General features: G+C 39.5%; 1 protein-coding gene and 1 non-coding gene across 2 annotated transcripts; both read left to right on the forward strand.

The window, feature by feature from the left end:
- On the forward strand, positions 1-26062 carry ARCN1 (archain 1 coat protein complex I subunit delta). The gene is made up of 10 exons (XM_012773610.3): positions 1-168; positions 8552-8815; positions 9552-9731; positions 9858-10063; positions 11182-11346; positions 16752-16917; positions 17848-17995; positions 18315-18423; positions 21570-21774; positions 24108-26062. Exons 1-10 carry the CDS (start codon positions 166-168, stop codon positions 24195-24197), a joined length of 1536 nt encoding a protein of 511 aa, XP_012629064.1. The 5' UTR covers positions 1-165; the 3' UTR covers positions 24198-26062.
- Positions 18718-18819, forward strand: LOC142870748 (U6 spliceosomal RNA). The gene has a single exon (XR_012919092.1). It is a non-coding gene; the product is annotated as a U6 spliceosomal RNA (small nuclear RNA).
- Positions 26063-26935: the final 873 nt, after the last annotated feature.

A 26935-nucleotide genomic window follows, 5' to 3' on the forward strand; every position in this document is an offset into this window, starting at 1 on the left:
GGTTGACGACGTGGCTCGGGACCGCCATCTTGGCAAGAGGCGAAGCGGCAGCGGCTCCTGTCAGGGGGGCAGTAGGTCCTGAGCGACCGGTGCTCCCCTTCCCCTGACCCTAGCCCCAGCCCCTGTGGAGCCGGAGCGCGGGCGCGCCCCACTACCGCCCTCACCATGGTAAGATCCGAGCCAGGTCCGGAATTCCCGCGGTCCGAGCCTCGCTCGCCTCCTCTCCCTGCCAGCCGGCCTGGCGCTGGGGCCAGAGGAGCTCCGCCCCGAGGGTCTGGAGCCGGGTGCTTCTCTCCGGGGTCGCGGGGCAGTGCGGCCTCCCCAGCCCTCTTCCCAGCCTCCGGGGGGATGCGAGGGAGCTGACTCCTGTCTCTGTGGTCGTGCCCACCTCCGCGCCTTCCCAGCCAGCTGGACTCCCTCCTCTGCTGGGACGGCCCGGGGTTTTTGCTCTGCGAGAACCTTGTGGCTGTCGTGTGGGCCCCGCGCTGCGGACCTTGGCCCTAATGTCCAGCCGGTTCCCCGGGCGCTTAGGCTCAGCAGGCTGGGCCTGTCTCAGGAGTTTCCTGTCCTGTTACGAGCTCCTCTCCCAACCCCGGTGTTTTGTAGGCCGCTGGTATTCGAAATCCAAATTCATTGGTGTTCAGGAATTTTTCTTTTGTTTGTTCGAAAGGGGGAAATAGAGACATAGAACGAGGAGTAACTTCTAACACTAATTTATTGGACCCAAGTGTCCCTGAAACCTTCCACTACTCAAAACTTACATGTGTCCATTTGTCAGTGTGATTGAGTGTACGCTGTGTCTGTAGAGCACTGGAAAAATGTGAGCGAGTTATAGGGAACAGAGGATTTCTTTCTTCAAGGAACTTATTGTTCAAGTGAGGTAAAATGTGTATGTGGCATGTTGTAATCAGATGTCTCATAGGAGGTGGAGTAAGAGGGGTGGGTTATATTCTGGGATCTGTTAGTTGCTTTCATATGCATTATCTTTGTGTACTCATCTACTGTAGAGATGGGAAAAATTAATGTGTGTGAAGATGAGAAAAGTCAGAACTGCTGACTCCACTAAATCTTGCTTTAAAACACTGATTTGTAGATATTCATAAAGTAGCAGAAATTCTTCTGTTTCAAACGAGCTAGTAATTTATTTTGTAGTGCACCTTGTACCCTCTAATCTTTTGAAGGATATTCTGTTCTTTTTTTATTTTTTATGTTTTGTCAATAGATAATTTGATTTAAAGCATTTTCCTACATACCTGAGAGGTAACAGGGTAGTTTGGTGCCAGTCTTATTAAGTTCTATTGACAACCCTTTAGGTGAGAACTAGGATAGTGGGGGGATTCGTGCTTGGGCTTTAAGCCACTGAAAGGGTTTTTTCAGCCTCAGTTATATAAATTGCATCAATCAGATTTGCCTCCTAAAACTTTTGTGTTGGCCATAAAATTTCCAAAACCCTTTTTTCATAATTCCTCTAGGAAGCTCAGTGTTGGGATAGTGATTTTGAAACTCTGTTTCCTTTTACACCCTGGAAGCAAGTATTTGTAGTGCACTTTAGAGCATGTTATTATTTCAGTAGCAAGGTTAAAGCCTTGTATTTTAGAAATCAAATATAGATAATCTTTATAAAAATCTTGTTTGTTAAAAGGTTCTTGGAGCTTAGTACTTTCAATTTACTGATAACAGTGGGATGATAAAGGTGTTGAATGATATATAAAAAAATAAAAGTTATGCATGTTATTTTGACATGTGTACGTGTACATATAGTTTTGTTATATATTTCTGAATTATTTGGGACTGATATGATCCAGATACCCACAGAGTTTTGTACTCTGGAGAACAGTTTTAGTGCATTCTGCTCTGTAGTGTCTTAAGATATTCATATTATTTCTGTGTAATGTTTTTGAGTTCTACTCCTTTATAGAGAGATCTCTGGACAGTAGAAATGTTCAAATAGGGTGAAATTTTTATCCAAAAGTTGTATTGAAACTTCTAAAAGTTTATTTTTCTTCAGCATTTTATTAAAAATTTTCAAACATATGGAAAAGCTGAAAGAACTTTATAGTGAATAACCGTATAACCACCAGTTAGTTCTGTAATTAACATTTCACTACACTTATTTTCTCATACAGCTAATCATCCATCCATCCTTCTCTTTCAAGAGAGGATCTCACTCTATTGCCCAGACAGGAGTGCAGTGGACTGATCATAGCTCATTGTAACCTCTTAATTCTCAGGCTCAAGCCATCTCCTGTCTCAGCCTCCCAGGTAGCTAGAGCTACAGGTGTGTGCCACCACAGCTAGCTAATTTTTAAATTTTTTATAGAGATGGGGTCTCGCTATGTTGCCCAAGCTAGTCTTGAACTCCTGGCTTGAAGCAGTCCTCCCAAATAGCTAGGATTACAGGCATAAGCCACCAGACCCTCTCTCTACCTTTTTTTAAAATACATTTCATGGCATGGGCCATAGTTCTAGTCAGAGACTGAGTTGGGAGGATCTCTTGAGCTAGGAGTTTTAAAAGGTGGTAAGCTATGATTGCATCTCCACACTCCAGCCTGGGTGACAGAGTGAGACGCTGTCTCTTAAAAAATATACACAATGCAGCATGTATTGAAAAAGAAAAAAAAATATTAAAAAAAAAAAAATATATATATATATGTGTGTCTGTGTGTGTGTGTGTTTACACACACATAAACACACACTTCAAAGTAAGTTGTAGATATCAGTACAAAAATGTTAATTTTTGAAAAATAAATCCTTTTTGGCTTTAGTTATTGAAGTAAGTATAAAATGCGCTAGACTACAAAGTTCCAGTAGATAAATAAATGAACAAATGCAAAGACAAATGGCTTATGATGACTTCATTATAAAATAAAGCACAAAGGAATGCTTCTTTTGATTTAAAAGATGGGGGTCTCACTATGTTGCCCAGGCTATAGTGCAGTGGCTATTCACAGGCACAATCATAGCAGCACACTTTGCCCTTCAACTCCTAGCCTCAAGTGTTACTCACACCTCAGCCTCCTGAGTAGCTGGGGTTATAGGCCCATGGGCCATGATTTAATCTTTTTTCTAGTTCCTGCAAAGTGATGAACATGGCCGTACTTTCTTAACTTGTCAGATAACATTATGGTCAGTTCTTTTTCTTACTAAATTTATATTTGAATAAACTTCATATTAAGTCTCACGATAGCACCCATCTGTTAAATCTTTGCTTATCTGTTGAATGCTGTTCTTATTTACCAAGAACAGTAAGTTTAGTGAGTAAACTTACTGTGGTGGTCAGATTAAATATAGTAAATTCAATTCCCAAAAGCCATCAATTATAAGAAAGCTAGATTTGGGCGTATGTGGTTAATCTCACATGATGGAGGAGAAATTGACATCCTACATGGTAATTACAGGTCCTAATTAGGGTATTATTTTTTGTTTTGTTTTTCATAGACAGTACCACATCTGCACAGCTATTGTACTCTTTGTTAAATTTTTTTTTGATTGTTTGAGGGGACAGCAAAGAATGAAAACAGTTCTCTTGAGTTTCCATTGTTTGTCTTATGTCTTCATATAGGAAGTTCACTGCAGAAACTGATAACAATGTCTTTTTAAAAAATTCTCTACAAGGTTTTGTTTTAGAACATATATGTGTTCAACCAAAAACCCTCACTGAGTAAATTACTGTTCAAGTTTTATGTTTTGTATGCAGTCTAGATTTTATTATAATCTTCCCTCTGATTTTATCTTTAGTTACTTCGTGTAAATAAGAAAAAGTAGTCCTCTATGACAGGTTGTAGAAACTAGCCTTAATATGACCATGAATCGTGTGTGTGTATGTAAAATATTACAGTAAATTATAAAGGAGAAAGTGACTATAATTGTGGAAATGAGGAATCCTAAAGCATTTAGAGGTTCAAGAAAGACTGGCTTTTTTTTTTAAAGAGAATTGTGCATGTTTATGCTGAATTACCACGTATTCTTGTACCTCAGTCGCACACAGCATTTGTTTTGGCTAGGCAATTTGCCCTCTAGCAGCTTAACTATTAGTATAAAATGTGGTTCCAAAGTAGTTGCTACTGAAGCGGTAGACAAGAAATAAAAGTATGATGCATTTTCTATTACTGTAAAGTTTTCAAATGCTTAGACTTACAAAATCTTAAAGACACAGAGCACTTTGGATTTCATATAAATTAACCACCTATTTTAGGGATATTTCATTAAGCGTTAGATGACTTATCCAGGGTCACATAATCAGTGGCAGAGGCAGAACAGAAACCTAATTCTCCAGGTTTCTTTACTTAGGACACTTAATGATTCATGTAGTTAAAATCTCGGTATGGGAGAGTTATTTAATCCAAAAACAAATGATAGTATACTCAACCATGTAAGTATTATTAAAAGAAAAGTTGTTTGAGAATGCTCAACTTATTGGGGGAAATTTTTTTTTTTTTAAGAGTCCCAGAGAGATCAGTTAACTTCTGGGCGTTTGGGCCTTTGGTTTTATAAGACAGTCAAGGGCCCTTGAAAGTTCCTTTTATGTCTAAAATGTTCTCTTCCCAAAATGTAAAAAATAAAAACTTTGTAAAGAATCATGTTTATTCATTCTTTCTCAAAGAAAATCAGCTCAAATTACAGAAGGAAAAATTGTTAACTTACCTTTTAGTATATGCTACATTTTAATAATTGTTAAACATCATAAAATATTGATGTGAAGAGAAGCTTTATTATTTCAAGGCATTTAAGAAAATGAATGTTAATTTAGGGTAAAATAAATTTATCATGTTTAAAGGTGACCATACCTTCTAGCCATGTTAATAACTGTAATACAGTGAATAGAGACCTGTGTCAGCTGCATGGAACCTGTGATTTGTGGTGTCCTGGGTGTTTTGAGGTTTATGGCATACTTAGTGTGGGAAATTTTGGGAGCCTTATTTGCTTGTATCTGGATAATGGAGTGACTCAAGGGAGTCCCAGAGTTTTCTTGTTTGAGACCTACTATTTTACCCTATTATTTTCTTCATTTTTACATACTCAAATCCTAGAATTCATCAGAATGTGATTTAGATGCTATTTCTTCCATCAAGTTATCCCTAATCTTACCAGCTAAACATAATTTCTTCTTCCTCTGAATTTCCACAGCACTTTATCAGTGACTCTCTTTCGTTACTTAACACATTTTGCCTTGTATTATAGTTATTTATGTTTGTGTCTTATCATCCCCGTTAAGCTTTTTGTGGGCAGCATGCCAGTCTGTTTCATCTTAATTCTCAGAGAGCATGTTGTATGTATAGTAGGTGTTCAATAAATAATTATTGAGCTAATTCTTAAAATATCATTGCTAAAATGGAGATTGCCAATACCTATGATTAATCTTTGAACATGCCCAGTCAATAAAGCAAAGTGAATGGAATTCTCCTCTTCATAGCATACACCTTTTTGTTCCTTTTCCCCTTTCATGTTGCCTTTGATATTAGTTTTTACCTATATTCAATCTGTACGGTATGGAGGTGTTTTAAACACCACCTGGAACCCTAAGAACTATCCTAGAGCCTATATGCATTATTTCTAACAGGCTTATTGTTAGATACGGGTTTTATATTAAATACAGCATGTTTATATAGGTCTGAAGTTTTGGTCTGAGCTGTCCTTTCTCTAGATATCCATTTGATTTATCTTTTTCCTTCAAAACTTCATAAAATTCTAATGTGGAGGACCATAACTTCTGGGGCTGTGCTTTTCAACCTTTGGAGTGGGAGTGGAGCTCTAGAGTGATTACTTCTACAATATTCTCCTATTTATTAATAATATTTCTCATTATATGAAGTTATTTTCTGTGGGCCATTTGAAAATCACCAATCTATGAATTCCCTGAAATTATAGGTAAAATTTTTTTGAGAGAGACAATATTCATTATTTGAATATCAAAATATTGATAAAACTATAAAGGTAAGCATCCATTGCCTTGAAGTGACATTAATTTTTTAAATAAATGCATGTTGTCCAGGCAAGGTGGCTCACGCCTATAATCTTAGCACTCTGGAAGATTAAGGCAGGAGGATTGCTTGAGGTCAGGAGTTTGAGACCATCCTGAGCAAGAGTGAGATCCCTTCTCTACTAAAAATAGAAAAAATTGGTTGGGTGTAGCACACCTACCTGTAGTCCCCTTCTCTGGGAGGCTGAGGCAAGAGGATCGCTTAAGTCCAGGAGTTTGAGGGTGCAGTGAGCCCTAATGATGCCACTGTACTCTAGCCGGGATGACAGAGCAAGACTCTCTCTCTCAAAAAAGGCATGTTTATTATTAATACTTGTTTTTGTTTTTTTTGAGACAGTGTCTTGCTCTGTTGCCCCAGCTAGAGTGCTGTGGCTTCAACCTAGCTCACAGCAACCCCAAACTCCTGGGCTCAGGCAATCCTCCTGCCTCAGCCTCCCAAGTAGCTGGGACTACAGCTTGAGCCACTATACCCAGCCAATTTTTTCTATTTTTAGTAGAGAGGGGGTCTTGCTCTTGCTCAGGCTGATTTCGAACTCCTGACCTCAAGTGGTCCTCCTGCCTCTGCCTCCTAGAGTGCTAGGATTACAGATGGGAGCTACCATACCTAGCCACATTTTTATTTTTTTCCTGGGATTCTTTACTGCCCTCCTGGTAAATTCTTGCATCATATCTATGTGATGGCAAAAACTCCAAATAGTCAGTGATGGTAAAAGATAACATTTCTTAAGTACAAAACAATTTATTTACTTAAAACTTTTATAGGCATTTAGAAAAAAATGACTCTTTTAAAGCTACCTGATTTACTGCTCTAAAAGTATAATCAACTGGTACATTTTATGCTCAATACCTCTGTGTATGTCTAAAATATTTTTTGATCTTGTTCCTTTCAAAAAGGAACTAATTTACAAAACATTCTTTGAGAGAACCTTGAGAGTATTTATGATTTAAGACTTTTAAAAAACTTTTTCATTATATGCCAAATAAAATAACTTTAAGCTGGGATAATTGAGGTACGTTTCATTGTAGAGTTGAGAGAGTCAGAAACATAAGCAAAATTGTATTACTCCCTTAAATCTACTACTTTCTAAACTTGGGTTCTTGTTTAGAAAATGGAGCAGTTGGTAGTATAGTTGGTCCTTGAACAACATGGATTCAAACTGCAAGGATCCACTTAAGGGGATATTTTTCAACCAAACGCTGATCAAAAATACAGTGTTGTAGAATTTGAAACCTGCCTGTGTGGAGTGCCAACGTTTCACATCTGTGGATTCCACAGGGCCAGCTTTGGAACTTGGGTGTGCATGGATTTTGGTATATGCAGGGGTCCTGGAACCATTCCTCTGCATATACAAGGGTTGACTATATTAGCTCTTGAGATTTCACAGGAGAAAACCTGCCTCATGTTCATTGAAAATAAATTAATCAGCAAAATCTGTTCAGTGGGGGGAAATTATTTGTGCAAGGTATAGGTAAAATACTTTTCTAATATATTAATAAATTGTTTTTACCTTGCTGCTTGGAAATAAGCATAACAGTAATTGTCTCCCAGATACCTCCATTACCTATTCTTAATGTATAAGGACATTGTATTCTCCTATAATTATCATAAAACTATATTGATACACTGAAACTATAAGAATATTTATTTCAGTTGACTGACTTGTTTTTTCTTCAAGCTGCTTGCATATACGGGACACGTTTCTATAAAGCTGAAAAGCCTGACCAGTAGGATTTTGATATTTCAGAGATTATGTCTTAGCATTGAGGCTTTCCAAATGTTTAAATAGTCTTTCTTACTTGTGCTTGTGAACTCTTGGGTTCCTACACTTAAGAGATTGTTAACACTGTACTTAATTTTCTTACTCCCCTTCTAATGGCATTTCAAGTTTTCCCGTCTTCTATTAGAGCTTTATTTGTTTTGTTTAGTAAAATGTCAAGTGCTAAACGAAGGCTGTTATGTCTTAATCATTGCCTGGTGTCAAAAAACGTTTCTATGTGAAACATTGGGTCATTTATGTTTTTATTTACAAATTGTTTGGATGTGAGAGAGAGTATAGTGTGGATGGGAAGTTAGTCAAAGAACAGAAGATAAATTTAGACTCAACTAAAGGTTCATATTCTAGATAAAAATGAAATGAAAGGTCAGGGGCTTCTTATATCTTTAATATTTTTAATCTGCCTGACCACACTTCTGTTTTGGCTGTGGAAATCTCTGTTCTTTTTACAAAAAGTTCTAAGCTATTCTTTATGGGTCTGCCAAAGCATAGAACAACCCATTTCTGAATCACAGACTCATTAATAATGTATGTGTAGTTTGGGGGAAAATGCAGAGATGCCAAAACTTACCAAGTTTTTCTATAAGTATGTTATTTAAAAATAGAAATAATAGCTTTATTTCCCTCTACTTTGGCTATGTATTACGAATGACATAAGAACAATGAAGTAGAATTTTAAAGTCAGCCTTCTAAAGTAGTCATGTCACTAAATAACTGAGTGTGTCCTTCTGATGTTGAGAAAACAAATGTGAAGAAATAATTCATTAATACTTATTTGTACATACGTTTCTGGCAGGTGCTGTTGGCAGCAGCGGTCTGCACAAAAGCAGGAAAGGCTATTGTTTCTCGACAATTTGTAGAGATGACCCGAACTCGGATTGAGGGCTTATTAGCAGCTTTTCCAAAGCTCATGAACACTGGAAAACAACATACATTTGTTGAAACAGAGAGTGTAAGATATGTCTACCAGCCTATGGAAAAACTGTACATGGTACTGATCACTACCAAAAACAGCAACATTTTAGAAGATTTGGAGACCTTAAGGCTCTTCTCAAGAGTGGTAAGAGTCCTGCTGAAATATTGAGTTGTACTTTTTATTTGGTTTTTTGTATGTGTAACTAGTTTTTCCCCTAAAGCAGCTGATGCTTATCAGTTTGCAAGCTCCCACTCCCCACCCCGACAACTTATTGCCGTGACTTATTCATTCATCAAACATTGATTGGGTGTCCTCCTAGGCTATAAGTATCCCAAAAGAGAATATGATAACTGCCTTTTCATTTCCTGATTCTTTTTTTTTTTTCTATTTTTTTTTCTTTTTTTATAGCTCTTATATGGCTAGAGATCATTTCCTGATTCTTAAGCAGTTACTCTAACCTGTCTGTGTGGTTCTGACACTTGGTCAGCCATGTTTTTTAGATGATGCACTTTAGGTAAGCCTTGCTGATACAGACACACACAAACTCAAAGACTTTATGTCAAAGCCTTGCTTAAAATAAAGACTAAGGTCAGGCATGGTAGTACTCCCAGCTATTCGGGAGTCTGAGGTGGGAGGATTGCTTGAGGACAGGAAGGTGTTCAAAGTTGTAGTGCGCTATGATTGTGCCTGTGAATAGTTATTGTACTCCAGCTTGGGCAACATAGTGAGACCCTTTTCTAAAAAAAAAATACAGACTAGATGGAACTAAGAAAAAGATGCAGGATTATTGAAATTTGTATACTTTAAAAAGGATAAGATTTGGAAACATAGCCTCTGATAAAATTCTAACTATTTCTTTTTCATTGTTGTCCATTATTAGATCCCTGAGTATTGCCGAGCCTTAGAGGAGAATGAAATATCTGAGCACTGTTTTGATTTAATTTTTGCTTTTGATGAAATTGTCGCCCTGGGATACCGGGAGAATGTTAACCTGGCACAGATCAGAACCTTCACAGAAATGGATTCTCATGAGGAAAAGGTGTTCAGAGCAGTCAGAGAGGTAAATAGGGTCTTCTTTGGGACTGCCAGTTTGTGTGTCTGTCCCGCTCTACTCATCTGATTTTCCTGGTTTTACTTGCTGATGTATACTGTACTCAAAGCTACCTCCGTATGTCTCCTTCCTTAGACTCAAGAACGTGAAGCTAAGGCTGAGATGAGACGTAAAGCAAAGGAATTACAACAGGCCCGAAGAGATGCAGAGAGACAGGGCAAAAAAGCACCAGGATTTGGGGGATTTGGCAGCTCTGCAGTATCTGGAGGAAGCACAGCTGCCATGATCACAGAGACCATCATTGAAACTGATAAACCAAAAGTGGCACCTGCACCAGCCAGGTATAATCCAGTATATTACCAGCAACTTAAGAATTACAGATGAAGGATGTATATATGTGTATCTTGGAGTGCTATCTGATTTCTAGACAAGCTATAGATAATGAAGGACTTGATGAAGTCAGATGTGATATTATATTTGGCCACATAAAATATGGGGATAAAGGAGAGATTGGAATGTGGTGTTTCTCCTCTTGTGTAAAAAAGAGTTCTTTTACAAATTATGCTGTGACCTCAATTTCCTATGAGAGTTGCCTTATTATGGAGAGGGAAGGGATATTTAACTTTTTATGGAATGTGGATTTTTAATCTTGATGTTTAAAGATTGATTTCAGGGGGAATCTGTAAATTACTTGAAATTATGTGCAGAATTTTGTTTGTGCACAGGTATATTTCTCTGGATGGAAGGTACAAAGTTTTTATCATGTGTGCTTATGAAAATACCTTTGGTCTTTGGGTGATGAAATGTATGTGTTCAGTGGTCTCCAGGGCACTTTTTGGCACCAGGGACCGGCTTTATAGAAGACAATCCTTGGGCTGGGGGTCAGGGATGTCCACGGGTGATCCAAGTACTCCACATTCATTGTGCAGTCAAACCTCTCTGCCAATGACAATTTGCACTTGCAGCTGCTCCCCAGCACCATCGCCCCCGCTCTACTCCAGATCATCAGGGACAAGACTCAGAAGGGGGTTCCTAACCTGTGTAGTCCACAATAGGGTTCAGGCTCTTATGAGAATCCAGTGCCTCTGTTGATCTGATAGGAGGTGAAGCCCACATGGTGATAGCTATGGGAGGCAGCCACAAACACAGATGAAACCTCGCTCACTGGCTGCCTGCCTGCAGGCTGGCCCCCAATAGGCCACAGACTGTTGGTTCATGGCCTATGGGTCAGGGACCAGTAATAGTGACTGTCAGCTGGCAGTTTGGGCAGGTTTATATACTAGTTGTACACCATCACTAGGAAGCTTGTGTTTTTTAAGTCTTCACACTCCTGTTAAAGAAAAGCTTCAGGGAAAGTTTTGTTGATGGGAGGTCACTAATTAATGTTTGGGATTTTTTTGTTTTTTTTTTCTTAAGCCAGTCAAATGTATTTTTTCTTACTTTGAATTCTTCCACTTAGGCCTTCAGGCCCTAGCAAGGCTTTGAAACTTGGAGCCAAAGGAAAGGAAGTAGATAACTTTGTGGACAAATTGAAATCGGAAGGTGAAACTATCATGTCCTCCAATATGGGTAAACGTACCTCTGAAGCAACCAAAGTGCATGCTGCACCCATTAATATGGAAAGGTAAGTAGTAACTTTCAGAAAGAACAGACCACATAATTTTTTAAAAATATTATTTGAGTGTGCTATAAATTCTTTTTGTACCTTTTTATCTTTCTTGATTTAAAGAATTTATTCAAAGCATATTCTACATATTAACAGTAAGGGGTTTTTTTTGTTTGTTTGTTTGTTTTGAAATGAGACTTGCTATGTTGCATAGGCTGGCCTTGAGCTCCTGGGCTCAATCAGTCCTCTTGCCTTAGCATCCCAAGTAGCTGGCCCTACATGCGTGCATCTCAGCACTTGGCCTTTTTCTTTTTTCTTTGACCATGATTAAAGGTTTCTAGCCATCTATTTTCTATGAAATTTAAAATTTTCATCAGCTAAACTAAACAAAAGTAACTTGTCTTTATGCCTAGTGTGTAGCTTTTTTCTTAGAGTAGACTTGAATTAGGGGGCTGGAGCTATCTATGGTGAGCTCACACTATATTTTGGCTTGTCTTTTTCTAATTAAACTAAGTAGAACCAATCCTTAATCCAAACTTTGTAAATATCTTTAACAGCAAATTAACATATCTTTTGCCTTTCAAGTGTTTGAACCCAGTATGGAATATTTTGATTTGTCTCTTATCTCAGGGCTGTGGTACTGGTTGGTGACATTTTTAAGTGGTAGTTATCAAGTTCACATATTCATGACTCAGATTTCTTGTCTTGAAGCCCAGACCTTCTACTGTTGCTGATGGTTTTGAGGTCAAGTGAAAGATGAGACTGGGAGGATACTTCTATCAGGTGTGCATAAAAGAGGAGTATTGACTTTTTATATGTCCTATTCTCTATGAAATGAAAAGGGTTACATCAGGATAAATCTCTTGACTCATTAAAGCTCCTATGCTATTCCTAGTGGTTGCTTTGAGTGAGACAGAGGCTTCACACTTTTAAAAAGATGTTGGAGACCATCACATATTAAAGAGAACTTGAGCCAGGCATGGAGGCTAATGCCTATAATGCCAGCACTTTAGGATGCCAAGGTAGGAGGATCACTTTGAGGGCCAGGAGTTTGAGACCACCCTGGACAACATAGTGAAACCCTGTCTCTTTAAAAAAAAAAAAAGGAACTTAAGCCAAATGTGGTAGTGTGTGCCTATAGTCCCACCTACTTGGGAGGCTGAGGTGGGAGGATCTCTTGAGCCCAGAAGTTCAAGTCCAGCCTAGGCAACATAGGCTCTAAAAAATAAATTAAGAAACATTTTTTGGAAGCATTAGAGTGTATTTTCTAAACGATGAAATACCTTTTCAACACAGAGTAAACTCGTGAGGGTAAAATGGGATGCTGCATTGTCTCAAGATGCACTTCTTTGTGGTCTTGATTGTAATGCCTTTGTTTCTGAGAAGACTTAAAAGGTTGGAACAGAGAACAGAGTAGGACACCAAAATATTCTTTGTAGCCTCTGCATTTCATACAGCTAAAAATAGTTCTCTTACAGAATATGGATAGATTATAATTAATAATTGCCCACAGCAGCAGCACTTTTTTTGTTGTTTTTTGTGTGTTTTTTTTTTGAGACAGTCTTGCTCTGTCTCCCGAGATAGAGTATAGTGGCATCATCACAGCGCACTGCAACCTTAAACTCCTGGGTTCAAGAAATCCTCCTGCCTCACCCTCCCAAGTGCCTGGTACTACAGGTGCCACATGACACCTGGCTAATTTTTCTTTTTCTTTTCTTTTCTTTTTTTTTTTTGTAAAGACAGGATCTTGCTCTTGCTCAGACTGGTCTCAAATTCTTGGGCTCAAACAATCTTTCGCCTCCTGCCTTCATCTCCCAAAGTGTTAGGGTTACAGGTGTGAGCCACTGAACCCGCCAGCACTTTTTAATCTTACTTTTCTCATTAGGTTATACATTTATATAGTGCAAAATTTTAGTAGTTCAAAAGATGTTATAGTAAAGTCTTTCTCCCACCCAGCCTTGCAAATTTCTTTGTTTGGAGGCAACTAGTACTAACTAGTTTTTTGTGTGTCCTTCTAAGGGGAAGAGTCTGTGATGAATAAAAACATACATATACATTGTATCTATTTTCCCCCTTTTTATGCAAAGCAATATCATACATAGCAATGTTCTCCAATTGCATTTTCACTTAATTATTTTAGAGATAAGAATTTCCTTATTTGAAGCTGTGGAGACATGACATCTAAATGTAATACCTTATCCTAGACTGGATACTGTACAACTGTGGTATAGAAAAAAGCAACTCGAACTCTGTTTTTTTTTTCTTTTTTTCCAGGACAGGGTCTCACTCTGTTGCCCAGGCTAGAGTGCAGTGGCCTCATCATAGCTCACTGCAACCTTCAACTCTCGGGCTCAAGTGATTCTCCTGCCTCAGCCTCCTTGAGTAGTTGGGACTACAGGCATACGCCACCACAACTGGCTAATTTTTCTGTTTTTTTTTTGTAGAGACAGAGTCTTGCTGTTGCTCAGGCTGGTCTTCAACTCCTAGCCTCAAGCAATCTTCCGCCGTGGCCTCCCCAGGTGCTAGGATTATGGGCCACTGCATCCTATTTTTTTCTATTCTCTCACTAAAGAATGACAATCTCTTGGGAGGCGGAGGCGGGTGGATTGCTCAAGGTCAGGAGTTCAAAACCAGCCTGAGCAAGAGCGAGACCCCGTCTCTACTATAAATAGAAAGAAATTAATTGGCCAACTGATATATATATAAAAAATTAGCCGGGCATGGTGGCGCATGCCTGTAGTCCCAGCTACTCGGGAGGCTGAGGCAGGAGGATCGCTTGAGCCCAGGAGTTTGAGGTTGCTGTGAGCTAGGCTGACGCCACGGCACTCACTCTAGCCTGGGCAACAAAGTGAGACTCTGGCCGGGCGCTGTGGCTCACGCCTGTAATCCTAGCTCTTGGGAGGCCGAGGCGGGCGGATTGCTCAAGGTCAGGAGTTCAAAACCAGCCTGAGCAAGAGCGAGACCCCGTCTCTACTATAAATAGAAAGAAATTAATTGGCCAACTGATATATATATAAAAAATTAGCCGGGCATGGTGGCGCATGCCTGTAGTCCCAGCTACCCGGGAGGCTGAGGCAGAAGGATCACTCGAGCCCAGGAGTTTGAGGTTGCTGTAAGCTAGGCTGACGCCACGGCACTCACTCTAGCCTGGGCAACAAAGCGAGACTCTGTCTCAAAAAAAAAAAAAAAAAAAAGAATGACAATCAACACAGCTAGAAGACTTTTATGACCAAATGTGTGGGGGTTTTCCTACATATACCAAGCAGCTGACACCAGCTGGGTGTCGTCTAATTCACTTCAATTCTGATGCTATCTTCCTGGAATATCCTCAGATCCCCCGAGTTGGAAGTTCAGTCTCCAAGACTGCCCCTTCTGCAAGTCCAGGCCTCCAGAACTTCTGACTGACTCTCTTCAAGTTGGGCTTCCCACTAACTCCTCTTTGGGTTGCTAGAGTGGCTCACTGACTCAGGGAAACATGTTTACTGGTTTATTACAAAAGATATTTTAAAAGATACAAATAAGCAGCCAGATGAAGAGATACAAAGGGCAAGGTTTGGAAGGGTCCTGAGCCCAGGAGCTTCTATCCCTGTGGAATTGGGGCACATCGTTCTCCCAGCATGCAGATGAGGTCTTGTTCGCCTTCCTATAAGCCTCCATGTGTTCAGTTATCTGGAAGCTCCTGAACCCTGTCCTCTGGGGCCTTTTGTTGAGACTTTATTGGATAGCCATGATAGATAATTGTGTAGAAATGTGATTGGACAAAAAAGATATGCTCTAATACTAATAGGCTCAGTGGGGAAACTCAATAAGGCCTGTCTGTGCAGCATTCCTTCCTCCCAGGTATGGGACAGGACCTCTTTTGAAGATGAGAGTCCTTCCTTGGACTGGTGAAAGGAGGGCGGGGGAAGATCAGAGAGAAAGCCTCTGTTTTCTGAGACCTGCTCCTGAGACCTAAAATGCCCCAACATTATAAAAAGAGCTGTGGGAATTATGAGCCAGGAATTGACAAAAACATATATATGTATATCTATCATAATATCATAACTACTATAAAAGACATTTTTATGTTAATTGACAAAATTGGTATATTTTGCTTAAAAGTATTGTTATCAATGTGAGCTGGTTGCATTAACAGGCACCTGTAGTCCCAGCTACTTGGGAGGCTCAGTTGGAAGGGTCACTTGCCATCAGGAGTTTGGAGGTTGTAATGTGTAATGATCATGCCTGTGAATAGTCACTGCACTCCTGCCTAGGCAACACAGTGAGACTCTGTCTCTTAAAAAAAAAAACAAAAAACACACACACTCCCTGTCTCTTCTAAAAATAAAAAATTAGCTGAGTATGATGACACATGACTGCAGTCCTAGCTAGTTGGGAGACTGAGGCAGGAGGATCACTTGAGCCCAGGGGTTTGAGGTTGCAGTGAGCTATGATCATGCTACTGCCCTCACGCTCCAGTAACAAAATGAGACCTTGTCTGTAAAAACAAAAAAAAAGGAAAAAAGATAAGGGGGAAAAATCAAATATATATGTATAAATGTATTATTTAGAGAGAATACATAAACACAAATGATAAAACAAATGGGATAAATGTTAACAATAGGTAAATCTGGGTAAAGGGTATTCCTTGTATAATTTTTATTTTTTAAAGTTTGAAAATATTTTCAAATAGATTTTTTAGTTTTTTTTCCTCACAGGTGTCTAGTATTCATTTGTGTGGATATACCTTTATTTAAGTAGTTCCCTATTGGTGGACATTTAAGTTATTTCTAAACTTTTGCTATTACAAACAATTGTTTGTAATAGTGAATAACTTAGTGCATTGTTTTGCACAGGTGAAATCTGTAGGATAAATTCTAGAGAGCAATTGCTGGACCAAAGGGTATCATGTTTTAAATTTTAATAGCTGTAGCAGTTATAAGATACTGGGCTATAAGAACAATAGACACCTTCCAGCTTCTGTTTACTGCTTGTTTGCTAACTGCAAGGCATTATGAGTATATTATGAGATGCAGAGAAAAAAGACAAAGAGAGCAGAAACCTGAGTCTCTCAGCTAGGACCTGGAACAGGTTAGGGCCTATCAGGGGCAGGCTGAAGTAAAAATCACTGTGGGGGCAGATGCACGACCAGTGTGTAAACAACTAAGTTATAAAAAGGAGACTAACACACAAAGGAGGGTCCCTGCCCAGAGAAGAGGCCACTATGCTGGCACTCTGGGGGCTTGGACCCTAGCTCGAGCTAGACAGTAAAACTCCTTTTGATAATTACAGCCTCGGTGACTCTGTCTCTCTGTCCTGCGGCCTTGTGAATCTCAAATATAACACAGTAGTGTCTTTAAACAAAAAAATTGACTAATCACCATTAAACCCCAGGAAAGGGAGTTCTGGTTTCTACCTTTCTGAACAAATATATTTTTTTTTAGTGTGCATATGAAGATTGAAGAAAAGATTACACTAACCTGTGGACGAGATGGAGGATTACAGAATATGGAGTTGCATGGCATGATCATGCTTAGGATCTCAGATGACAAATTTGGCCGAATTCGTCTTCATGTGGAAAATGAAGATAAGAAAGGGGTGCAGCTACAGGTGTGTAGAGGCTTTTTTTTTTTTTTTTTTTTTTTTTTTTTTTTTTTTTGAGACAAGAGTCTGGCTTTGTTGCCCAGGCTAGAGTGAGTGCTATGGCGTCAACCTAGCTCACAGCAACCTCAAACTCCTGGGCTCAAGCAATCCTGCTGCCTCAGCCTCCCGAGTAGCTGGGACTACAGGCATGCACCACCATGTCCAGCTAATTTTTTCTATATATATTAGTTGGCCAATTAATTTCTTTCTATTTATAGTAGAGACGGGGTCTTGCTCTTGCTCAGGCTGGTTTCCAACTCCTGACCCCGAGCAATCTGCCTGCCTCGGCCTCCCAGAGTGCTAGGATTACAGGGCGTGAGCCACCGCACCCGGCCTGTAGAGGCTTTTGATAGGGAGTGTTAAGACTGTCTGCCCAGCAGTATTTCTCAGCTAGAGATCCTCATATGAATCACAGGACACAAACATTTATTTTTTATTTTTATTTTATTTTATTTTTGGAGACAGAGTCTCACTCTCTTGCCTGGGCTAGAGTGCTATGGTGTCAGCCTAGCTCACAGCAACCTCGAACTCCTGGGCTCAAGCAATCCTTCTGCCTCAGCCTCCCAACTAGCTGGGACTACAGGTGTGTGCCACCATGCCCAGCTAATTTTTTTCTATATATTTTTAGTTGGCTAATTAATTTCTTTCTATTTTTAGTGGAGATGGGGTCTCGCTCTTGCTCAGGCTGGTTTTGAACTCCTGACCTTGAGCGATCCTCCCGCCTCAGCCTCCCAGAATACTAGGATTACAGGTGTGAGCCACTGCGCCTGGCCAAAATTTGGAATTTTTTAGGTACCCTGTTTTAGATGTTTAGATTGTGGGCCTCGTAAGCCCCAAGGGGGTTTTCCTGTCTTACCTCGTCTGAACCTCAGAAGTTTCCTTCCCTTCTCATTCTAGACACATCCAAATGTGGATAAAAAACTTTTTACTGCAGAGTCTTTAATTGGCTTGAAGAATCCAGAGAAGTCATTTCCAGTCAATAGTGACGTAGGGGTGCTAAAGTGGAGACTACAAACCACAGAGGAATCTTTTATTCCACTGACCAGTAAGTGCCTCTGGCTCATTTCACTAAGCTACTCTGCATTGAGAACTAGAATAGCCCTGGCTTGTGTGTTCTTATCTTCATCGCCATACAAAATTCTTTCTGACAAAATGACCTCTTTTCAAAATGGATTTAGTGCTACATTTTTATATTTTAATCATTAACTTTAATTTTTTAATAGCTTTAATTTTGAAAGCATTGTTTTTAATATAGTTTAAATTAGGATGTTTTAGGCCTACAGCTGTCAGGCAGCTCTGATTTGCCATGTTAACTTTTCTCCTTTTCTAATGTTCTAGTATGGCTGCTTTGCTTTTCTCCTCAGTTAACTGCTGGCCCTCAGAGAGTGGAAATGGCTGTGATGTCAATATAGAATATGAGCTACAAGAAGATAATTTAGAACTGAATGATGTGGTTATCACCATCCCACTCCCGTAAGTGGTGTCCCCATGTAATCGTTTTCCCTACATTGAACATAAAGAACCGACCTTTTAGAACTGTTTTGGAGGCAGCACCTAGCTGGCTATCCATTCTAAGATACTTTCTTCTTAAAAAGGCCAGTTGTGAAAGAAGCCAGACATAAAGGCTGCATACTATGTGATTCCACCTCTGACTTTCTGGAAAAGGTATACTCTTAAACAGAAATCAGGAGGCAGATAGGAAGGTACTTGGCCCCAAAGGGACACAAGGGAGCTTTTGGGGATGATAGAAATGTCCCGTGACTTGGGCTTCTTTTGGCAGTATATATACTAAAATTGAAGTGATACAGAGAAGATTAGCATGACTCCTTCACAAGGATGACATAAATTTGTGAAGTGTTCCATATTTTAAAAAATAAAATAAAAAAGAAATGTTCTATGACTTGATTGTGATGGTGTTTAAAAGATGGCATACATTTGTCAAAATGCATTGAGCACTTTGAAGGGGTGGATTTTACTGACTTTAAAACCAAATCAGGCCGGGTGCAGTAGGTCACACCTGTAATCCTAGCACTCTGGGAGGCCGAGGCGGGCGGATTGCTCAAGGTCAGGAGTTCGAAACTACCCTGAGCAAGAGTGAGACCCCGTCTCTACTATAAATAGAAAGAAATTAATTGGCCAACTAATATATATAGAAAAAATTAGCTGGGCATGGTGGCGCATGCCTGTAGTCCCAGCTACTCGGGAGGCTGAGGCAGCAGGATTGCTTGAGCCCAGGAGTTTGAGGTTGCTGTGAGCTAGGCTGACGCCATGGCACTCACTCTAGCCTGGGCAACAAAGCAAGACTCTGTCTCAAAAAAAAAAAAAAAAAAAAACAAATCAAAAATGCCAGTTGTAGTTCTAGAACTGTTTTTAGATGTTGGTCGAGTTTGTTCATGTAGTAATGGAGATTTCCAGAAGGGGGAGCCACTTCTCAGTCAGACTTCCTCTGTTTTATTTTGCAACTTTCAAAGACATTGAGTCTATCAGACTGAATTTTTTTTTTTTTTTTTTTTTGAGACAGAGTCTTGCTCTGTTGCCTGGGCTATAGTGCTGTCGTGTTAGCTTAGCTCACAGCAGTGTCAAACTCCTGGACTCAAGCAATCCTCTTGCCTCAGCCTCCGAAGTAACTGGGACTACAGGCATGTGCTACCACGTCTGGCTAATTTTCTATTTTTAGTAGAGCTGGGGTCTCGCTCTGGTTCAGGCTGGTCCGCCTCAGCCTCCCAGAGTGCTAGGATTACAGGCGTGAGCCACTGTGCCCAGCCCATGTTGAATTTTTCTGTTTCACTTGTTCCCTAAGCTTTCATTAAAGATGAGAATGTGTGTTCAAGGGAACTATAGATTCTTGCTGAAACAAGATGTCTACATTAGTTTCAGTAAATTTCCTAATAGCTGTATTAAAGTATAATGGATATACCGTAAGCTACACATATTTAAATTGTGCAGTTTTGACATGTAAACACCTGTGAAACCACCACCACAATCAGGATAATGAAAATGTCTGTCATCCCCAAAAGTTGAGTTCCAATAAGTTTTTCTTGTGCACTAAGATGGCCTACTCTTTAAGATAACCTGGAAATACCCTCTACCTTTAGTTTATCTTCTCAGTAGCATTTCCAGTGAGTGTGCACTGTTATTACTTCACCAGTGAACCCCAGCTCCTCTCTTCCCATTGGCTCCCTTGATTAAGTTCAGAGTTTAATTATGAACACCAGGACCAGTAAGTATTCTTAGTGTTTCTTTACTGTTGTTTTGGTCAGTTATTGTTGCACGGTAAATGGTATTAATTTGATTTGTAGTTTTCTTCCCTCTTTTATAATTCAGACCTTTACATTGTCAGGTCTGATTTTAGTCATTCTTATTTCCATTTGTAAAAGTATGTTTTATTGCCAGTATCCCCTTTAAGGGGGTAACCATTTTATTCTCCACAATGTGGTGATTCTTTCAGAATAATAGATGGCTGCCTTGAACTGTTGTAGGATTTGGGCATTGGTGACAGGTGGGGTTTTGTTTGTCAAGATTTATTTTACCTGACTATTTTTAGAGTGCCACACTTTTTTAGTCTTCTCCATCTACCCTATAATTGTGGTTCTGGTGGTTTCCTGTGTTTTAGTTCAAAACAATTTTGCAATGATCTCCAGAAGAGACTCTCTTAGACAACATTTTATCCCATTGTCAAGAACTGATCAAATTAGAAGAGATCAGAATCAGAATTAGAGCAGGGGCACAGAGAAAGAACATAGGACCCTAAAATTGATAGGGAAGAATTAATAGTCTTATGCTACCCTTAAAGTTTTCTTTATCTCCGTTACTTACCCTACCCCTAATATAAGCATTCAGTGTCGCTGGTGAATTAAAAGGAGGTAAATTTAGAGTGTGTAGGAGTAGGTGACACTGCCTGTCAGCCATGTGTGGGGGTGCAGAGTGCATCCTAACTAGCCCTGGTTCTCCTGCACATTAAGGACAACCATGTATCTCTCCCATCATATTTCCGTTTTGCCTGGGGGTAATTGTGCTTTCACTTATCAAATTAAAAGTCCATTTACTAGATTGTAAATCAAATAAACCCATTGGCATCAACTTCAGTAAGTTTTGAAACATTATAAAATATTTTGAAAACATCTTCTCAAAGGCCCAAATTCATTTGCATTATTGGTGTTTAAAATTTCTCCCCCAACTATTACCAACCTACTTTTTCCCCCATTGTTACCTGTAACAAGAGCTGCATATTGTTAAAATTTTTTCTTGACAGGGCACCAAACCATTGGTGCAGGATTTTTAGAAACATATCCCTCTTACATATTTGTAAGTCTCAGTCCCCTGCTAGCTCCCAGATATAATCCATAAGTTGGAGCATCCCACAGGCATAACTGCCAAGTACCTGTTTTTGCATATATATATGTATCTACAAAGGGAGTTGAGTGAGACTGTTGACCAAGGTTCTAGGACTTTGTTTGATGCTTGAAGTGATTAGGGAGCCTAACTTCTTCTAGGACTACATAAAAATTGCAGTCCTAGAGGGCAGAATTTGAGGAGCATAATCAAATTTGGGGTTGGTTTTTCTTTGTGGAATTCTCTAGCTCTGGACCACTAACTTGACTGGATGTTTCTCATAACAGATCTGGTGTCGGCGCGCCTGTTATTGGTGAGATCGATGGAGAGTATCGACATGACAGTCGACGAAATACCTTGGAGTGGTGCCTGCCAGTGATTGATGCCAAAAATAAGAGTGGCAGCCTGGAGTTTAGCATTGCTGGGCAGCCCAATGACTTCTTCCCTGTTCAAGTTTCCTTCATCTCTAAGAAAAATTACTGTAACATACAGGTACCACATTTTAATAGAGAACATATATGGGAAAAGCAGTAGGACAGATGCCAGATAGGTAGCATGGCTTCATGGTCAAGTAAAAATCAGAAAAGCTGAGTTCCCCTGATTCATTGTATTATCTTGGTCAAATTCCTCACCTGCTTTACCTCAGTTTTCCTTGCTCTGTCAGACAAAAGAAAAGAAAAGATCAGTAAAGAAATTGAATACTAATAAATATAAAAGTACTTATGGATTGTGCAGAATTCATATACACTTAGTTGCCTATTTTTTTAATTTCATATATTTTTAAGCCCATTTGCCAAAACACCCAACACATGATTTTGTAATGCCTTGCTGTCATTTGATTTATATCTAAGGAATGAAAAGTTTTTTATTTGGAAGGCAAAATTATTGCCAACAAAAAAATTCCAATGATTTTTGTGTTATTTATGTCACAGATTCCTTTATTAGTACAAATAATCACAGGACAGTTCTATTGCAAAGGCTGTCTTTTAGATAAGCAAAGCAATGGAAATGTGTGAACTGTTCCTTCAAGTAATTATTTCTAACTGATTCCTCTAGTTTTTGAAACTGTATAACTAGGACCCAGTTTATATTGTTGTCTTCCCCTTTTTTTGACTTGCTTGTTATTCTGGCACTGTCTTATTTTCCCAGATGGTCTTTGTCACCCCTGTAAATGCTTAGAAAGTTATAGCTTCCTCTGTTGGATCATTCCAGAGAGCTGTGTTCTCTCTCTCTCTCTCTCTCTCCCCCTCTCCTTCTCCTTCCCTCTCTCCTGTCAATTAGTTGCATAACTCTATCAGTTTTGGGAGCCACTTTATTGAACCCAAGGCATTAGATAGAAATGGCTACATTTTCCTGTTTGGAAGCATTCAAAGATTAGGATGAAACCAGCCTGAGCAAGAGCAAGACCCCGTCTCTTAAAAAAAAAAAAAAAAAAGATTAGGATGATATAATTGCTCTTTCAAAGCCTCATTAGAAAATATGAATTGGTGGTTCAAGTGTTGTGTTATTGCCATTATAGGTACCACTGTTACAGGTACTTTATTAAACTAGACATTATTATTTTTAAAAAAGAAAGGAAAAAAACTCATTGGAAAGACCCAGCTATGCCTAAAACATAAGTGTTATAGAGTAGCTTTGTGGGGGTTTCGACATAAGAGACTTTGAGAGCAGATCAAATTAATAAGAATGGAGTTAGAATGTTGCATTTTAGGTGAAAATGTTAATTGAAGGCTGAGGTGGAAGGATTGCTTGAGACCAGGAGTTTGAGACCAGCCTGGGCAATATAGAGAGAACCCCATCTCAAAAAAGTGTTAATTGATAATGCTGATAGAATGTCTATGAATTTCATAGGTTTTATAGGATAGGTTAGGGCTATGGCCACTCATTCGGGAGATTTTACCTATTATTAATACTGCTCTACAGCCCAGGCATGGTGGCTCACACCTGTAATCCTAGCACTCTAGGAGGCCGAGGCGGGCGGATTGCTCAAGGTCAGGAGTTCGAAACCAGCCTGAGCAAGAGCGAGACCCCGTCTCTGCTATAAATAGAAAGAAATTAATTGGCCAAGTAATATATATAGAAAAAATTAGCCAGGCATGGTGGCGCATGCCTGTAGTCCCAGCTACTTGGGAGGCTGAGGCAGCAGGATTGCTTGAGCCCAGGAGCTTGAGGTTGCTGTGAGCTAGGCTGATGCCACGGCATACATTCTAGCCTGGGCAACAAAGCGAGACTCTGTCTCAAAAAAAAAAAAATACTGCTCTACATTTTATCCCAGCAGTTACCTTTTCTCTGCCTAGAAAGCAGCTTCATCATGTTGGTGAGAAAGAATGATGCTATGAGCTGCAGTTGTAATTTGAACATTTTTTAGTGTTTTTCTAAGTTACTTTTAATACTGCTTTTAGGGAATTTGATCTGTTCTTTTTGGGGAGCATTAGTGTTGATTGATTAATAGATTGGTTGAGGCAGAGTCTTGCTCTGTTGCCCGGCCTAGAGTGCAGTGGTATCATCATGGTTCACTGCAACCTCATACTCCTGGGCTCAAGTGATCCTTCCTTAGCCTCCTGAGTAGCTGGGACTACAAATGGGCACCACCATGCCTGGCTTATGTTTCTATATTTTTTTTGACAGATTCTCGCTATGTTGCTTAGGCTGATCTTGAACTCCTGGCCTCAAGCAATCCTCTCACCTTAACGTCCCAAAGTGCTAGGATTACAGGCATAAGGCACTGTGCCCAGCCTGATCTGTTCTTTAATGAGAATTTAGTCAGCATCTTGAAGAGTCAGACCTCCTTCTGCTTTATCTAACTCTTTTGTTTATTTTCCTAGGTTACCAAAGTGACCCAGGTAGATGGAAACAGCCCTGTCAGATTTTCCACAGAGACCACTTTCCTAGTGGATAAGTATGAAATCCTGTAATACCAAGAAGAGACAACCGAAAAGGAAAATTTTCAAATTAATAAAGAAGAAGCCAACAATGGCTGAAGAGTTTTTTCCAAATTTACAAGCCATTGGAGACCCTTTTTTTTCCTGATAACAATGCACGATTCTCTGCGCGCAAGGACCCTCAACTCACCCCCATGTTTCAGTGTCACAGAGACATTCTTTGACAAAGAAATGGCACAAACATAAAGAGAAAGGCTGCAGATTTCTTTGGCGGATTTTGTTGGCCAGCAGGAAAGCAAGCTTTCCAGAGAATGTCCCCCGTTAAATACCTCCTCTGCCTTCACCCAAGTTGCTCCTTTAATGCCTAAATATAGTTATATTTCATACTTACTTTGTTTTTAAAAAGTTTTCTCTGTAGGAGATTTTAATCTTTCATACTCCTTTTACCTTCAGTTTTTTCTTTCCATTCATTCAATCAAGCACTGGGATCATCTGTATACAGGCATTGTATTTGTTTGATTCTCCTGAAACAAGTTTATCTAACCCATTCTTGATTTTTGAACTATGGAGATGAACTGTTTAGGGGTGTGGGGTCTGGAAGTTAAAAGATAAGGATGTCTTCTGTCCTTTTCCTCTGTCCGTTCATCCCTCCATTCCTTTGCCAACTTGTTTTCCTTTCAAGGCCTGTCCCTTGAGTTTAGAATAGTACTATGAATCCCACTTGTGTCATTATTAAATATAGTTGAGAAACAGCTTTCAAATGGCATAGCCCCTCTTTAAGATGTCTGGGAGAATGGTTATTTCAAATTAGGGATTTCATGTCTACACGTAATCATGTCTGCTGTTAGTGCTGCCCAAGCTTGGGATTCTCCACATTTTGGATACTTAAGCTAAAACATAATAGTTCACAGTCTTTGTAATCCATTCACATTCCTCCATTTTGCCACCTTCCTCTTCCTGACTGGTCTCTCTGTCATCATTCCTCTCCTTTCTAGCAGAACCAAGGTTATGATTTTGGAGGCTGAGGGTTTAGTCTTTGTGCCAATCTCACTGGCCCTAAACAGTCAGGGAGACTTGATTTTCACCACTGGATTTTTAGCATTTCAAGAAACAGCTGATGATATTGGTATATAAGGATTACTCATATATACCCCATTTCCTTCCATCCTGCCAAACATTTTCCACCAGCCTATCTGTCCCTATCTTGGAAATCTTTCCTTTTCCTCCCCCTAAGCCTTTTGAGTGTCATCACATAGTGATTGTTTCCATCTCATCCATTACTTTCTCAATGGAGACTACGATATCAGCCAGCCTAGCCTTGGCTTGTAACCCAGTATTGCACTCCACAGGGTGGGTGAAGAGTTTCTGCAAGGCTGCAGGCACTGGAGTGGGAAGAAGCCGACTGTAGATGACCTCTTACACTCTTAGCTTGTTGGCAAGTACCACTCCTACTCAGAACAACATCTGGCCCTCCCTGCAAAGAGTGTACTGTACTTGAAGCAAAGCAGTCACATACAGATGGCCGTGGATGGAATAGCTTGCCAAAGAAATTTCTAGCCTTTCTCTTTCCCCTAACTGCATCAGGGAAGAATCCTTATCTCTAGCTTGGTTTCCACATGAGGTTTTTCTGAGGAAGGGGCCTAAGACAAGAAGTCTGTCATGTAGTTAAATAGGCAAGAAATCCTATTAATCCAGTTTTGTTTGAAAGTTACTTGTCCATATGATTTTTAAAAAGTCAAGTTTAATTTCACAGAAACTTTTTTTTCTGAGATTACTTTTGGGGTAATATTTAAAATGAGAGATGTTTTGTAACCCTGTAAAATACATAGGGAATATAACATTCCAGTGTACACAAAGAAGGCAAATTCTTTAATCAAATAAAGAGTATTATAAAATGAGATGTTTATTGGACTCGACTCACACTTGGGTGTCTGCTTGTTGATTCAGGATGTTGTAATGGGACCTATGATTAAAAATTAATGACATGTTTTTTTAACAGAAAATAATCTCTATCAGAGAGTATTCATTGCTTTTTCTCCATATTTTAGGTATTGTGCCTCCTTGTGTATTTTTCTGCATTCAAGCATGCACATAAACTCCCACTATACACACTTGTGCTCCTGACAGTGTAGCTTTTGAATTTATGGTATTGATGGCCTTTTAAGGGGATCGGAGCCTTAATTTTGTCAGGAGCAGTTGTAGAATCAGATAAATGAGGCTTCATCTTTAAAGAATGATGTTAGGTGATATCTCAGAGCCTTCTCTTTTCTCCCTTAATGGTGAGAAGTGATCCAGAGATGAGTGATGAGTACCTTTGGAATTGTTGATAATTCCCACAGAAAAGTCTTCTTTCTTATGCCTCCTTTTTTACTTAGAAAAACTGTTGAATGTCAGCAGATTATTTGGAAGGCAAATTAATTATTCCTAATGAATAATAAGTCTAGAATGAAAATGTTTTTATTTTAATGATGAAAGCTAAGATTCTGGGTTTTTATTTTGTTTTGTTTTTCTTAGTGAAATAGTATCTGTTCTAATGTTGCTAAAGTGTGGCTTGGCTCTCTGAGACTGTAACCTTAATCCAGTGAAGGACACCAAAACCATGCCACACCCCGACTGGCTGTTAATCCCTCTGAGGCATCAAGTGGACTTTTCGTTGGCCTCTTGTGAGGGAGACTAGCAAAATAATTAGATCTGACTGAGCACTCTGTCTGGTGTAGGAAGCTTGTGGTTCCTGCTCTGGATTAGTTCATTCCATGTAGAGGAGGTAGGAG

The sequence above is a fragment of the Microcebus murinus genome, chromosome 4 (genome assembly GCF_040939455.1).
Source record: "Microcebus murinus isolate Inina chromosome 4, M.murinus_Inina_mat1.0, whole genome shotgun sequence".
NCBI classification, from domain to species: domain Eukaryota; kingdom Metazoa; phylum Chordata; class Mammalia; order Primates; family Cheirogaleidae; genus Microcebus; species Microcebus murinus.

Coding starts and splice junctions, on each gene's coding strand:
- ARCN1 (XM_012773610.3), top strand. Junction 9,732..9,857: donor TGTTCAGAGCAGTCAGAGAG/GTAAATAGGGTC, acceptor CTCCTTCCTTAG/ACTCAAGAACGTGAAGCTAA. Junction 16,918..17,847: donor AGAAAGGGGTGCAGCTACAG/GTGTGTAGAGGC, acceptor TTCTCATTCTAG/ACACATCCAAATGTGGATAA.